Below are 16940 nucleotides of genomic sequence, written 5' to 3'. Positions count from 1 at the left end.
TTTTCTAAAATTATTGAGGCTCCGGCTTCTTATGTGTGAATTCAGACAATGAAAATGTTGAAAGAATCATTTTAGGGCATTTCTAAGACAATAATTTATAATAAAATTTCTGCTGTCTCCAGTATTCAACATGTTTAGGAAGAACAATTACTATATCTGTTTTAGTTTTTGCTGAGAATCAGGGTAGGAGACAAAAAGAAAGGTGTTATAATTGATAATTGTTATAACCTGCAGGATTAGGAAAAAATCAGATGGGAATGTGTTCATTGCCTGAAAATTCCGCTACCCTTGTGTCAGATTTTAGGCTAATATCTGATCTTCTTTTTAGAATAAATACAAGAAGACGTATGAGAAAACAAAAGGACAGCCGTACGCCATCACAACTGATACCCCAGAACTTCGCAGAATCAAGAAAGTTCAAGATCAACTCAGTGAGGTGGGCTGCTAAAATAAAGGAGAGAGACATTTCAAAAATATAGGAATTGAGGGTTTTAAATAGGTGTAGCGAGAATATGGGGTTGAATTACTGTGAGTCAGTCCAGAAATGTATAGGAAGCATTGGCCATAGATTATGTTGCTCTAAATGTGAAGCCAAAGAGACTTCTAAAAGCTTGGCTTAAAGATGATGTCAGATGGAAGTTCCAGCTCAGTCTGATCCTCCACACTAGAGCACACAGAGGCTGAAATTTGACTGGAAAAACAGACGAGTAGTAAATGCAGGTGCTCTACAGCTCTTTGGAGATCACAGTTTTCTGCCTAAAATGCAGAAACTTCGTGATGCAGACATAGAGTGACTGGATCAATGCTCTTTAGTTATAAGATAGTCTTTAATATACTCATGTGTTCATGATTGTCATGAACTCTAATTGTGCATTAATTCTGTAGGTTAAGTATCGAATTGATGGCGATGTTGCCAAAACGATTTGTCACGTAGATGAAAAAGCAAAGGACATTGAACATGCAAAGAAAGTGTCGCAGCAAGTCAGTAAGGTAAGGTCATGGTATGGATGGCTGAGATACTAAACAACATGTGTCCTTCCTCTGTCTGACCTTAGAGAAGTCCTGCTGTCCCACAGTCCCAGTCAAACCCACAGGCATCGTGGGCTCTAATGACCACACGTGTCGGAGGCTGCACAGGTGACTGAAGTGGCTTGTAGGAGCTACAGGGGATTGAAGAGCCCAGACCCTGTGACTTGGCTCCAGGCAGTTGCTGTCTAGAATGCAGTCTTAGTGTCGCCAGAGTATCTTATTTTTAAAAGAAGTTAGGAGCTGAATTTTAATGAAAACTCTTCACATTTCAAATGTAGGCAGCTAATTAAAAACATTAAAAAAAAAAAAAACCATGTAAGTCAAAGGAAACACATTTCGCTTTCAAATTCAGTCAATAACCGACAGGTTGCAACCCTTGAAAAGAATCGATAGAGAATCAAAATCATGATTTAGTTAAAAAAAATTAGGCTTTTCAAGTAAAAGCTTACTAATGTGGGAAAAGTATCATGGGACATTGACAGGTCAACACGCCATGGTCAGCGTTTTCGTGGTTGATGCTGTTAGCACATCATCATAGCTGCAGCCTTTGGTGAGGGCAGCGTGGGTGTGGAAGACTTCCCCGGGCTCACCTTTGTTCTCTCAGTCCTCATTCCCTTGGGGGAGATGTCAAGCCACAGGCCCTCTGCTTTTTCTGTCTAGGTTTTATACAAGCAAGACTGGGAAGACACCAAGGATAAGTACCTGCTTCCTCCTGATGCCCCTGAACTTGTCCAGGCCATCAAAAACACAGCCATGTTCAGTAAGGTAAGGCCTCTGCTCAGTCACCACTTCTGTCTTCTCATGTCCTCCCACCCCGTCACTAAACTCTGGCTAGTCTGAAATACGGTGAGTAGACTTGAGACATGTGAGGCTGCAGGGGTAGAGCTTGGCCAGGAGGACCCGAGAAGAAAGCTCCTGGGCCTAGTGGAGGAGAGGGCCCCAACCACTGGGGAAGAGTGTGTGGGGAGAACAGAGATGCGCCTGAAAACCAGAACCAGTTCTGAGACCCACAAAGACCCAAAAGTGTAGAGCCTTTGCTACACTCGGGTATTCCTGGCTGTCATTCTTATTAAAGGTTTAAGCACAGAAATGAGGCTAAGTGCTTCCTGGCTCCTTACACTTGCATTAGTGCTTGTTGCAGGAGGCAAGTAACGTTACAGAGAGGAGAGGAATCAAAATCAGACACAGCTGCCCTTCTGCAAATGAGATTTGTTGGGAGAAGCTGGTGAAGCTATTAATAAATATGACTTGGATTGGATGGAAGGGGGGGGTGGTATCATGCATTCCATTTACGTTTGCTCTCACTTTGCCCTGGCTTCTTTATGCCATTGATGGATGATTTCAAAATTACGTATTTCACGTAAGTGTGTTCTCCCTTTCTCACAACTTTTCACTCTTCTCTGATTTAGAAACTGTACACTGAAGACTGGGAAGCTGACAAAAGTCTGTTTTATCCATATAACGATAGCCCGGAGCTGAGGAGGGTCGCCCAAGCCCAGAAAGCTCTCAGTGATGTAAGTGTGGTGCATTGAACCCCTTTTGGGGGTGAGGAACCAGAACATGTTGAATTATGTCTTCTAGCCAGAAGTTCATTGCAACTCCTCCTTTAAAAAGACTAAGCACTATTAGTGCAGAGGAATATGTATAGAATCAGTATAATTTATTATGTGTAATTTAAATTAGATTTTATAATTTATATTAGATATCATTTAATCTAATGCCCTCCTCTTGCCAGTGAGGAACCTGAATCTAAGGTCACATAAGTTGTTAGTGGCAGAGCCCAGACTAAAAGCCTTGTCTTGTAATCTCAACACCAAAGTTCTTTCTACTAGAGCGTGTGTCCTTCTGTCCCCTTGGCTGGAATTAAGTTTTTCTGTGACAGTAGAATGGCATTTTAAAAAACCTACTGGGATTGTAGCCACTTTCCCAAATGTACTAAATGAGCAATGTTATTGAAGGACTTTGATTTGCTATCCTAATCGTAAAGTCTGAGCTGTGGTGTGTCCCCTTTTTCTGCACGGGGGACCTGACTCCGTACTTGTCCAAGCATGTTTGTGTGGTTATCTCACAAATGGCTCTCAGCATTAGGTGTACGTAAGATGATATTTGAGTTAGTAAAAAAAAAAATTCAGCAGCCCCATTGGCCTGAATTTGAGCATCCTAGACCTTGAAAACTGTTTATTAGAGGAATTTAAAAGGCTTAATAGAGTCCTTAGAGTTTAAAGCAGCAACAGCACTGGGGCCCAGCACTAGCCCTTGTTTTGAGGTACTTTATTTCTTGACCCCTGATTTTGCTAGAGGCCATATTGCAAATCTGAATGCTCTAGTCTTAAGGAGACCACTGTATTATAAAATGGGAAGTTATCTTTCATTCAATAGACCTCTGAACCTCTTACATTTAATATGGACTGAACCAGTCAGTTGGCATCTTGAGATGCATTGGGGTTTACTTCCAATCTTAGGATCCTATCTTGAGCTGAACTGAAGTTATATATACTCATTTGAAGGTATCTCCAACTTGTGAGGTCAATTTTTTTTATTTCCTATCACTCAATATCGACTGCAAGTTTAATAGACATATTTTTATCCTAGCTTGTATATAATTGGTTAAAGGATAGGACAGATATAATCTTATCCTTCCATAGAGTCTGTTAGGAAATAAAGAAGGCATACCAAAATTTTAAGACCAGCTAGTAAATGGCACCAATTTTAATGTGTGGGGACTTTTGTTTCTCTTTTAGGATTAACTTTTTGGTTCTGTATCTCATAAATATATAATGTATGACCTTTATCAAATGATCAATAGTTATTTATTGAAAGTCCATTAGGCCTGCATACCTGGCAGGCTGGAAGAATACAGCAAGAAATTTTCATCCTTTCCGCTGAGAATTTATAATCAGGCTTGTAAGATGAAAGTGTTACATATCAAACGACAAGACAAAAGTAATAAAACCAAACAAAACAACAAACCCAAATACTACAGTCTAATACTTGCTAAGAGAAAGACCGGACATATGTGAGTAATCCGAAAAGGCCATGCGGAGGTGGTGATCCCGAGGGAATGGATAGTGATGAGCTGGAAAGGCATTTTGAGCAGTGACAGTACTAGAACCAAGGAACACAGAGGTGAAATGAGTCTAGAGTTCGCAGGGGACAAAGAAAGTGAATGCTGTGGATGCTGAGTTAGGAAGGCATTTGTAAGAAACTGGTAACAGGACCTTGAAAATCCGGCAGCAAGAGGCATCATAAGTATTTGAAGAGGAAAACAATATGATGAAAGTAGAATCTGGAGAAATGATGGACCATATGGTGGATTGGGACTGGGAAATACCTTATAGCTTATAGAACACTGTTTGAGTAGAATAAACTGATCAGAGGGATGATGGGGAGAAACGAGAGCAAGAAAGGAATCTGACAGTAATTAGTATTAAAGAAGTGTTAATGACATTAGATGTTGAAGACAAAGGAGAGAAAGGAAACATCGATGAGGTTGTAACACAGACTGGTAATCTGGGTGAACAGGGGTGCAAGTGGTAAAGACGCACTAATGAAAAGAGAAATAGTTGAGATCATGGAAGGAACACTCAGATCAAAGCATCTTGTGGATGAATTAGAAATTTAGTACTATTGCACAGTATGAGATCAGGACAAGAGGATAATATTTGAGAGTCAAATAATAACAATAAAAAAAAGACAGTGACAAGTGGCAGACATGAAAATGTGAGAGGGAGGCAGAAGAGTGTATGGTCAAGGGCAAAGTTTTGGAGGACACCCACACTTAGGACATCTGGAAAGGAGCCAGCAGAAGAATGAGGGGACAAACGGTCAGAGGAGTTGAAGGGGAACCAGGAAATGCCATGTCATGTAAGCCTAGGGAGAGGTTTCCAAGAAGACACTTAATCTCCAAATATCTCCCTTTGCCCATAAAGTGGAGAGATGAAGGGTCACCTCCATGCCACACTGGTGCTATGGACTTTGAACAATGGGAGGTGACCATGTTTTTTGAGATATTTCAATAGAAGACATAATGAAGGAGGACATATAATAATGAAGTAGAATTTTCCCATCCTTGCCTCAGAAAGACTTGGCAGTTGATGTGTGGCTTTTATTTTTACTGTGGACCAAGTATGCACTATCAGATTACCGACATGCCTATTAATACTGTTGTCAGCACCAGGAACTTCTACAATTATTGGGCGCAGGGCCCCAGCAAGCTGTTGTCCACAGAACATATCACTGGGCAGGCTCGTAGATTTTGAGCTGAGGATTTGGTTTCAGAGTCTCCCTTTCCCTCTCCTGGACCTTATTCCTGGGTCCCTCTTAACCCAAGCAGGGTTGATAAGCAATGATAAGCAATCATGTTTTCCTTATTATCTGAGTAGAGCTAAAATGCTTTGCAAACACTAAGAGTCTTTAAGCTGACCCAAAGTACTGAATTCTAACTAGACAGAATACTTAACAAAGGTTCTTGAGAAATTAGGATTCCTAGATCTGATTTCTCAGAAAGTTCTTGACAGAATGTCATACTTAGTAAGCATTTCTCTGGTAGAATGTTGCTTTCTCCTTAAGGACTTATCCAGCCATGGGAAGTACATGTTGCCTTGTGCCTAAAATAAGTCTTCACTTATTTAAAAGAAAGTAAGCAGAGGAATTAAGACAAATACATTTTAAAATCTGTCTTTTATATCTCAATTGATTTAATGTTTGTGAAAGCTTTTGATATAAGCTCTAGGTAGATATTATTAGAATAATATATAGTTTAGATTTGGTTGAAGTATGAAGAAGAGGATTGTGACCTTGTCACAGTGTGAACTATCCAACTTCTTTACTGTATAAATAAGAATACTGCCCCATGGAAGGAGAAAACACTTGCAGACATCTCCCAGTGGAGTAGTGGAAGAGTTGGGAGGATAATTCTCCTCTCAGACTCCCCCACCATGGCCTCAGTATATAAAACACACATTCAGAAATCAGTCATTCAACCCTTGCTCTAGTCAGGTACTAGACAGGGAGCAAGGGTTCTCGAAGTAGAGGTTGTGTTTTCTGCCATCTCAGAGCTCACAGCCTAAGGAGGGACAGACATGTAAATAACCAGTTACAGTGTCATCCAATAATTTCTTTGAAGGAGGTAAGGGCCAAGTTGAGTGAAATCCCAGGAGAAGGTCATCGAGTCCAGAAGGGTTCAAGAAGGGAAAATTAGGCTTGTCCTGAGATGTGGAGAATGAGTAGCAGTGTGCAGGCAGATGGGGAAGAGAGTGGAGTTGGAGTGTTCCCAGAAAAGAAAGCCTCATGTCTGAGGTTCAGAGGCATAAAAGGACTTCACTTGTCTGGGGATCTGAGAATAGTTTTGCATTGTTGGAGGCAGGAGTCAGAATTGGTGGGGAAAAAAAAGCCAGAGGGATCAACAGAGAAGAAAAAAACGGAGAGCAGGAGCAAAGGGGATGCATTGTTAACAGGCATGATGCTTATTTTAAGGCAAGAGAGGCCTTTTGTAGGTGGAAGGAAGAAGCTAATGAGAAGGAGCTGTTGGAGCTGTAAGACAGAAGAGGGGTGACAGGTAGCACTCGGTACTCAGGGCTATTGGAGGGAACAGCACCCTGAGTGCAGGACTCATGCCCTGCAAGGGATGCTTCCTCTGAGCCGTGCAAGCGGTGGGAGAGGCAGGAGTGAGCAGAGAAAGATGAGTGTGTAGCCTGTCTGTATACAACAGGAAGCTGAGAGGAAAGTGGAATGTATTGGAGACTCAAGGACAGGGTTGAGGTTTTGGATTAGCCACTGGGAGTAGAGACTGACCAGAGACACAAAATGAGATATTCAAGCTTCCGTAAAGTCAAAGTGGCAACTAGATACCATAAATTCAGAGTATTGGACACAGAGTGCCAAGTAAGTTGCTGTGCAAGGAACACACCATCGGGTAGACATACAGATTTCAAGCTAAAGGCTTGTGTTCAAGGAGCTCCCCCTCCCTTGTACCTCTTCCAGTCCCCCTTTTAATCTGCTTACGATGTTAGCATTCGTTGATTCATAGAGTTGTGTGACTTTCTGCAGCAGCACTCAGCATCCTGGATATAAGAACTGTGGAGGTGTGTGGTTGAGTTGATCTGGAGCTGGGGGGTTGTAAGTAGGTGTGATGTAAAGACCAGACAATGGGAGGTTAGGATGCTGGTTAAGAGAAAAATTTTAGTTGTAAATCATGGGGTGGAGATGAATGGAAGAAACTGGATCTAAGACCAATAGTCTTGGAGAAGAAGGAAGACTCAAAGAAACTGAAATCACTAGTAATGCTGAGACCAAGGGCCTATAACATCTAAAAGGGTGAATAAATTATGGTACACTTAAATAAAGGTGAAAATACAGTCTTTGTTAAAACAATGCCAACAAATGGAATGCTTTTCTATGGCTCATGAGTCTCCCTATCTCTCTTTTTGTCAGATTGCCTACAAAAAAGGTCATGCTGAACAGCAAACTCAATTCACATCTCTGCCGGATCCTCCAGATATAGAATTTGCCAAGAAAGTAACCAATCAAGTGAGCAAGGTAAGTAAATAGGGCTGAGACAACTGTCCCCCTTGAAAACTCTGCTGAATAGTCTCAACCATCAGCAAAAGTAACTAAGGTGAACCTAAAAACTAAGAGTATTTTTGCATATGACCCTAAAAACTCTATAGCTACGGAAACACATCCACTAACACCCTGGAACTATGTTAATAAGTATTCAGACAGCTTGGTGAGTCAGTGATAAGTGGGAAAGTGCATTTTGAGAACAGAACCCACGTCCTAACGTCCTCTGACATTTTGACTTATGAGAGTGGTGCTAACAGAGTAACCACAGATTTCCATGGAGGATTGGATTGTTTCAGTTCAGCAAGAAGACCCCGTATAGTTTTATGCTTGCAGCTAGACTTGGAGAAGACAATGCATGAGTGGGCTCTCAGACACAGCTTAGCTGGACAGCCATAGGCAGTGCACCTCATAATTTTCAAGGCCCTGGCAAACAGCTTAGTCTGTCTATATTTAGTCTGGTAAACTAGCTCTGAGGAATGCAGCCCTGACAGGGAATGCAGAGAGACAGATGTTCAGCTGATGAATAGATCCATGCTAAATTCCTATTTTAATTTCGTCCAAATCAGGCCACTTTCTCTTGGGATAATGCTGCTTTTAAACACTTTGGTTTGCCTTCTGTGGAGTTGACTGTCAGTTTAGTCTTCTGCTTGAATTTTGATGGAATCTCAAGATTTCTATCTTGTTGAAGTATTTTAGGGGAATGTCTCCAGTAAAGGAGAAGGAAGAAAATTAATGGATGATGAAGTCTATTCAGTGATGTTTTTTAGTATCTGAGAGTGCAGATTACCTAACAGTGTAACCAAGGGCCATTTGGATAAAAGGTCTAGTAAGTACAATAAAATTTCATTGATAGGAATACTATGAACCTGAAATTTTGGCCAGGCAGAGCTAAGCAGATATTAACTTTAGAAATGTCCATAGAGAGACGGCCTACTGCAAGTGCTGATATTGTAAATATGGTTGGAGAGCAAGGATGACTTATTATTTTTTTGGAAGAAAAAAAAACTGCTTAAAAGTGGTCATTTAGAAAGAAAGATAAATCTATATTTAATTTTTATTTAAAGCCTATTTAAAAAGAGATCTTATCAGTGCAATATTCTTTTGCCTTATTTGAGTATACAGGGTGGGTACTTGGAAATGATTTTTAAATATTGATTTCAAACTCCTCTATAATCAGTTTTGACTAATTTAGGCTGGCCATTTAGTCTAGAGCTGCAATCTTCAATAGAGTAGCCACCAGCCACATGTGACAGTGAGCCCTTGAAATGTGATAGTGTGAAGTAAGAGTCCTGTATGTGTGAAACATACACTGGGTCATGGTCTTTTTGGTATGATAAAAAGAATGTAAAATAGCTCATGAATTATTTTTATATTGATTACATGTTGAAATAACAATATTTGGCATCTATTGGGTTAGGTAAAATATTTATTAAGATAAATTTCCCACCTGTTTCTTTTTTATATTTTATTTTTACATATTTTTAAATGGAGGTACTGAGGATAGAACCCAGGACCTTGTGCATGCTAAGCATGTACTCCACCACTGAGCTATACCCTTCCCATTACTTTTTATATTTTAAAGCATGGCTACTAGAAAACTTAAAATTACAGTGGTGGTTTCCATTATATGCCTATTAGACTGAAGCAGTCTAGTTGGATATGGAGTCAGCATTGGGTACTTTGAAAGCATTTCCAGGGATGGGTTTGCCTTTCTTTGTGGAATAACAATACAGACCAAGGGGAGAAGGGCTGTGGATGAAGGTCAGTAGATTTGGCCATTGGTGATGGTTTTTCATCCCAGTCTTACCCAGATTCCCAAGTTCTTGATGGTTATTGTGCATCCAAAATATAGTCATGTTGCAAAGGAATGTTTGTGTTGGGTAGCAGTCCATCCAGTAACAAACTATCCAATAAGAGGGGCAGGAGGCTGCCGGGGTGACTTAAATGTGCGACTAGCTGCTTGTCTCTTAAAGTCTTCCTCACTCTCAACCTGCTTTGACCCTTGTTTTGGTATCATTTTCCTTTCTCTCCAGAAGGGTAAAATCTCCTTTATCGACTCAATTTTATGCTTTAAGCTCTTAGACATAATTTGACAAGGAAATGCTCTCAGATCCATAGCTTTGTCTTACAGCCTCCAGTTCATATGTTAATATAACAAACACCTACCTGTAATAATTATATTGCTGTTACATTCCAGCCTTCCTTACTATACCTTTTGGAATCAATTTTCTCACCTTTGTCTTTGGCCAAAGCTATCAACTGTATGTCAGCGCCTCCTTCTGGCTCAGTTCTCCTCCTGGCTCTGTTCTCTCCTCACAACACTTCTGACACAAGTGTGTGGGGTTTTTTCCCACACTGACCAGCTGGGTGACGTAAAGTTCACTTCAATTCTGACATGAACTACCTGGAGTTAGTGTTACATCCCACAAATTAAGGGCTCAGACCCACAAGACTGCCCTGACTTCAGACACCAATCATAAGACTGGTCCTTTGATATTTGTAACCAAAAAGCTCTAAATCCCAGGTTCCCACAATCCCTTTCTTGGGTTTGATAATTTGTTAGAATGACTCACAGAACTCAGGGAAACACTTGCTTGTTTTTATAACATAATGAAGGATTAAATAAAGGATGCAGATTAATAGGCAGATGATGAGGTACATTGGGCGAGGTCCGAAGGGTCTCAAGTACAGGACCTTCTGTCCTGGTAGAGCTGCATTCCTGCATGTGGAGGTGTTCACCAAACTGGAAACTCTCTGAATCCTGTACTTTAAGGATTTTTATGGAGGCTTCTTTACACAGATGTAATTGATTTTTAATTTGTGTCTCCAGCCTCTCCCCGCTCCCCAGAGGATGAAGGGTAGGGCAGAAAGTCCTAGTTATGGTTTGATCTTTCTGGTGACCGGTTCCCATCCTGAAGCTGTCCAGGAGTTGTCTCACTAAAACAAAAGACACTCTTATCACTCAGGAAATTCCAAAGCTTAGGACCTCTATGTGGGAAACTGGAATAAAAGAACAAATATTAGAACAAAAGCTTTTCCTTGTACCCCTATCACTTAGGAGATTTGTGGAGCTCTGTGTCAGAAAGTAGGGGCAGAGACCAATATATATTTACTAGTATTTCATAAAACTGTTTTTAAAATACATCGTTCAGTGATGTATTGTTACATAGCATGAAGAGACCAGGCTCTGATCTTCTGGAACCATGAAAGCCTTATCTTGTAGAATTAGGAATATTCCCACTGATTTCACCAGAAGAGATTTGATTGAGTCAGGAAGGCAGCCTGAGCCCACTGTGAACAATGAAAGTATCAGCTGGGACCCCATCCATCTCCTCTGAGAGGATAACTTCTCCACAAACTGAAGCCATCAGGAGCCCCAGTGGTTAGCTATACATAGGAGAGAAATGTGATTAGCTGGCTTCATATTCTTCCTATTTGATAACCGTGTCAAAACCACAGAGGCAGATGTGGAAAGTAGAAAATGAAGCCACGTGTTTAAGCAGGATATGAGAGTGCCTACCCTGTGGCTCAGCTGACTTCTGAGGAGGAGGGACTATGGTCTGGAAAAGTGACCTTTCTACTTCTGTTGACATGTGGTTACCCTCTTGCCCACAGAAAGTGTCCCAGGGCTTGTAATTGATCTAATATACTTTCCTCTGTTAAGTGAACACGAAACCCTAGAGAAAGTTAAATTGATTCCTGCCTCCAGGTTGCAATTGATCAAACATGACAGTTGGAGAGAAGGATCAGGGTGGATTTTGAGGGGAAAGTTGGACCCCTGATATGGCTAGCCTACCTCCGTGTACCACACGCCCTCAGGCCTCACTCCCAGACCTGCAGACTGAGACCCCTTGGCTGGCAGAGGTGGTCCCACGTGGAGGTGGTCCCTCTCCCTCTCATTCCTCTGGCTGCAAACTTTGATCCTTTCAACTTCGCTCCTACCCCCCAGTGAAGGGGAAGGCCGAAACTTCCTCAGCAGTTCACATGCTCCAGCCTCCCTTGTAGTGAAAAGCTTCCCAGGCCTGGGAGCACCCAGGAGTGGATTGGGAGAGATCCACTTTCACCCGGGCCCATTTTGGCTCTGGGTAGGAGGAGAGAATGAGCTTTGGTTCACGAAGGTAAGAAGAGAAGAACTTGGGATGAGAGGGCTGGATGGTCTTAAACTCTTGTTTTGCATCTTGTTTTAATATCTTTTTTAAAAAATCAGGTATCTGTTTCTCACGGTGAAAATTAATCTCCTATGCAGTTTTCCTTAACAAATCGACATATGCAACTTGTATTTCTCTCCAATAGCCCACTTTTGGACCTCATTAAGAGTATCTGCTGCCTTCTCAACTTTAAATTATGTTTCAGAGTTCTCCGTATCTCAGTTTGGAGGTGCATCAGGCCCAGTTGCTACTTTACCCCAGTCCTAGAGTTTTCTTCCTGTGACAGCAAGCAGAATAAGGGCAGCATCTCTACAAAAAAAAAAAAAAAAAAAAAGAAAAGAAAAAGAAAAATGTAGATTAGGAGATCATAACCTTGGGGTACGTGTGCATCATGAACCTCTGAAGTTTAAGTGTTTATTGGCATTTTATAGCTTTCTCAGACTCCTGATAAGGTCTGCTCTCCCAAAAGATTAGACACACTTCTATAGGCAGTCTTAGCAAATTGAAAAATCTGTTTCGTTGACTTCAATTCTTTAAAGCTTCAAAAGAGGAGGTAGGCAAATTAACCAGCAGTATAATGAAAATGTTATCTCAGCAAAGATACACAAATACACATGCATGCACACACTTTTCTTTTCTCCAGAGTTTTACTCTGTTATGGTAATAATAATAATAGTGATAACTATTAATGATAATACTATTGTTATAACCTACATTTGTTTAGCACCACAGAGCTTACCAAACACTCTTCAGTGTATGATCTTATTTAATCTTCCCAACAATCCTTTGTGTAAATATTGTTATTATTTATAAGGTCAGCACTTATGGTTGAGAGAACTGAGGGTTAGAAAGACTGAGTCACACTTTTGATAATGATGGAATCAAGTCTTGGCTCCAGAACTTCTGAGCTCAGGAATCTAAAATTTGTAGTTGTGGAAACCACTTAGCTGTTAACCAACTAGCATTTTAACCTTTTGAGAAGAAAGGATATAGGGCATTAGAGAGAGGGTTGGGCATCCTTTAACTCACACTCACTGGCTCTGCATATCACTCACTCATGGTACTTTTTTTTTTAATGGCCAGTGAGTATTTTTCTTTTTTTTTTTTAATTGAAGTATAGTTGATTTGCAATATTGGTACTTGTTCTTTAAAGGCATAGCAGAAAACCACTTTCTTTTTCCTTGAAGAGTGTGGTGGGGGTGTAGGCATGCAAGCAGAGACCCACTGGTTATGTCTGTTAACACATTCTATGAGCCAAGAAGGGGAAATTGCTCTAACCCAGCTCTGGCTCTGGTTTATGTCCCAAATTTGGAGTTGACTAGGTTAATTCTTTTCCAAGAGTATTCAAGCCAAAGTAGTCAAAATACCATGGACTAGGTTCTGTTTAGTGTAGTTGAATATGCATTAGTGAGGTAACTTCTACATGCTGCATTCTGTGCCGGGTTCTGAGGATGCAAAAAAGAAGAAGATATAGTTCCTCTCTCCAAGGAGCTCACAGCCTAAAATTCAGGTGGTGTGGTGTTTGGGAGTTAATATGGGACAGCAGTTCAATTTTTGAATTGCGTGATAGTTCTCATTAAAATTTCTTTAAATCTAAATCAGGAAGTCTTATATATTGGACTCCAAGCCAAATTTTGTTGTGGTACTGCTTTCTGGGTAACTGGGAGTTTCGGTAAAGCTCAAAAATTAACAACTAAGTTCATCTAGCATGAAAATCTGGGGCTGAGTGGTTTTATTATAACTATGAATTACAAAAGGAAGACACTTTTGACACACTCTACCCTCAAATATCAGGGACTGTCTGTGAGTTTTCAATGAACTATGTCCCTGAATTCAATAAGTGAAAGGAGGAATTGATACTTCTATCCCCCATCTTTCCTGTTGGGTAAATTGACACTCTACTGAAAGATTTGAAGACAGCTATTAAGCATCCAAGAAGGGCCTGGTCAAGATATTTTTAAAATGACCACTACCACTTAATTTTCTGCCTTATTTGTCAATTCCTAAGTTTTGCTTGTCCTATTTTCTTTTTTTTTCCCTCTCCTAGCAAAAATACAAGGAAGACTATGAAAATAAAATCAAAGGCAAATGGAGTGAGACACCTTGCTTTGAAATTGCAACCGCCAGAATGAACACTGATAACATTAGCACAGTAAGTCAGAAAGGATCGCTGGATGTCCTTGGATTGAGAGGGTGACCTTTTCCTTTATGACTTCTAAACACTTACTGCTCCAGAAATGGCACCAGAACATTTGAGTCCAGGCACCTCTTCTTGGGGGCAAGACCTGTGTAGGGTTCTGATTTAGAAAGAAATCCTACAATCTTTCTTTCCTTTTGAGAAATATTGTTTTGATTGGATTTCATTATTCTTGCCTCAGTTTTCATAGGAACAATATGGTTTCAAAGTCAGTACAGGTGAAAGGGGCCCTTTTTAATTTATTCTGTACCTGGGCACTCAAATGGTACATTTTTAAAACTGATTAGTTTCCTCCCATATTCTCCTCTTTTTCTTTTAAGTTCTCTGCCTCTGGCCTTTGATAGCTGCTGCTTTGAATTTGTCCTTCAGCCCATTATAATTGCTCCAAATCTCTGTTAAGTTACTCATAGTTTTTGTGTTGGCATCATATTCTATGATTGCAACCTAATCTGTGGAAGCTAAGAGGAGCATGGCTTTGGGTAACATCTCCAAGTGGCCTCTGTCCTCCCGTATAAAACCTTTGCATAGTTTATTCCCACAGCATCTCTCCAGCATGTTTAATGTCTTACAGAGGAAATACCAGGAAGACTTTGAGACTATGAAGGACCGGATCTACTTCATGCAGACTGAAACACCCGAGTACAAAGTGAATAAGCAAGCTGGGGTGGCAGCTAGCAAGGTATGAGGACAGTCTCTAATTTATCTTAATGATCTTTGGGTGAATTTCTTACGACTCTTGCTTTTGTATATAATGGGGAAAAAAATAAGGTTCTTGGGGGAACAATAAGAAAATATTTGGGATTGTAATAGAGCTACCAAATTTTTTTTTAAATGCTGCATAGGAGAATTCACAACACTCAATTGCTATCTTTGCATTTCATAGACCAAAGGGCCTTTTGATACCTAGAAGTAAAAAGGACAAGAGAATTTCTCAAGAAAAGACAATTGGCAGGCTTATGTGAATATAGACACTCCTATACTTAAAACTACCGTTATTTTTCTCTTTTCCTACTAATTGGTGAAAATCTAATTACAGACAAGATATACGAATTCATGAATTTGCTCATATACTCTATAGAGTAACTTTGGTAAACAGTCTACTCCTTGGCATTCTAAAGCACTAGAAAGAGCAATAACTTCAGAGCCAGCCAGACTTGATTCTAACCCTGGCCTTGGGTCTGCTGGAGGAGTGAAAGAAGGAAGATCACATCACTTAGGAAGCTGTTTCAGTATCCAGATGCAAGACAGTGACGTTTTCGGCCAGGAAGGTAGTATGGAAAGTGATGAGAAGTATTTTAAAAGTCGAGCCAACAAGATTTGCTGATGGGATGGATGTGGGATAGGAGAGAAAAATTTTGGTCTAAGTAACCAGATGGATGGGGTTTTCCTTTATCAAGATAGGGAAGACATTGGAAGGAGTAGATAATTTTTTTTTTTGGAAGGGAGACCTGAGTTCAGCTTCAGACATGTAAGATTTGAGATGCATTTGAGACATCCAAGTGGAAATGTCCAGTGGGCATTTGATTATATGAGTCTGAAGTTTCAGGGGAGGTATCTAGGAAGGTTGTATATACTTGGGGGTCAGTAGCATATAAATCATATTTAATATAAGACTGGAGGCCATCAAGGGAGCAAGTGTAGACAGAAAACTCTGCAGACTGAACTCTGGAGTGCTTTCATGGGAAAACTTCAGTGAGATGAGGCAGGAGCAAAGTTAGGAGAGAATGATGTCTTGGCAAGTAGGGGAAGGGGAAGGGAGCAATCAACTGTGTCAAATGTTTCTGAAGTAGATTTATCAGTGTGTGGTCTCTGGTGAACCTAACAAGATTGTATCTGTTTGAATCTGCTTAGAGAGGGTTCATGAGTGAACGAAATGAGAGAAATAGAAGATTATAGGGGTATTGGACTCCTTTAAAATATTTTCCTAAAAAGAAAAGAAAAAGGAATAGTAGCTGATGGATAAGTAGATGAAGAGGGGATTTCTGTAAGGTAGGAGACAAAAACACAATGTTTCTAAGCTGATAGAAGAGCCATCCAGTGTAGAGGGAAAATGTGATGATGCTGGAGAGCGGGATGGGTGACTAGAGCATTGTCCTGGGGTAAGTGGAAGAGGAAGGGACCTGGTGCTTAAGAGGAGGGAATGGCTTCCCCAGAAACAGGAGAGGAGGCTGCAGGTGCAGGTGGGGGGATGGTAGGGTTTGTGGAATTCCCTTTCTGGTTGTTTCTATTACTCAAGGAAGGAGATGATTCTGTAAGATAGAGAAGTCATCTATATTCTCTGTTTTTGTGCAGAATCCCCTGAGTCCTCTGTGTGGGCTGTAGAGGGCGGTGCCTCTGTGTTTCAGTTGTGTATCTCCCATCTTTGGATATCAAGCTGATTGTATTTGTTTTCTGAGGTTTTTAAATGTTGGCAGATTATCTAGGATTCCCTGAACTTGTCTATGTTCTAAGGTTACATTGCTTGAGCAAATAAATGGCTGGCACTGGGGCTCACAGTCAGGACTAGGATCAGTTTCTTATTTTCCTCCCTTTGGACATGCTCCTGAAGGGGGCTTTGGGGACCTCCCTTAAAGCTTCTGTCATAGCTGGAACTGAAGGTGCAAAGTGGGGAGAGCAGAAGGAAAAGGTGAGGTTGCCACCATTCACCTTGCTCCCAACCCCTTACTCCTCCCCTCATGTGTCCATTAAATACATGTGTGCTCACGCACACAGTCACAGGTGAGGCATAAAAGGGTAGATTGATGATGCTTCTGGCATTTTTCTTTAAAAACATGTTGGCAGATAGGCAGCTGGAGGTTCTGGAGCAGCAGGTACCTAGGACATGATGTGCTGTCATTACTGTGATGTGCAGCTTAGTCTCCTTCATTATTTCTCTTTATCTCTGAGGGCAGGGACCATGTGTGACTCTTTCTTGTATCTCTTCCAGAGTCAGGCACATAACTGATGCCTTATGGATATTTTTGAATGAATAAGTGAATGGGTAGAAAATGTATCCTGAAAAT

General features: G+C 40.7%; 1 protein-coding gene across 1 annotated transcript in view; it reads left to right on the top strand.

The window, feature by feature from the left end:
* Nucleotides 1-16940, top strand: part of NEB (nebulin) — a 204039-nt gene that overhangs the window by 8380 nt on the left and 178719 nt on the right. Inside the window, exons 6-12 of the mRNA XM_072960953.1 lie at nt 329-436; nt 886-990; nt 1690-1794; nt 2439-2543; nt 7462-7566; nt 13789-13893; nt 14510-14617. Coding sequence (XP_072817054.1) covers nt 329-436; nt 886-990; nt 1690-1794; nt 2439-2543; nt 7462-7566; nt 13789-13893; nt 14510-14617 — 741 coding nt within the window. The remainder of the gene's footprint in view (nt 1-328; nt 437-885; nt 991-1689; nt 1795-2438; nt 2544-7461; nt 7567-13788; nt 13894-14509; nt 14618-16940) is intronic.

The sequence above is a fragment of the Vicugna pacos genome, chromosome 5, assembly GCF_048564905.1.
Source record: "Vicugna pacos chromosome 5, VicPac4, whole genome shotgun sequence".
Taxonomy (NCBI): domain Eukaryota; kingdom Metazoa; phylum Chordata; class Mammalia; order Artiodactyla; family Camelidae; genus Vicugna; species Vicugna pacos.
The sequence above is the reverse complement of the archived record's forward strand: the minus strand, read 5'-3'. Positions and strand labels throughout refer to the sequence as shown.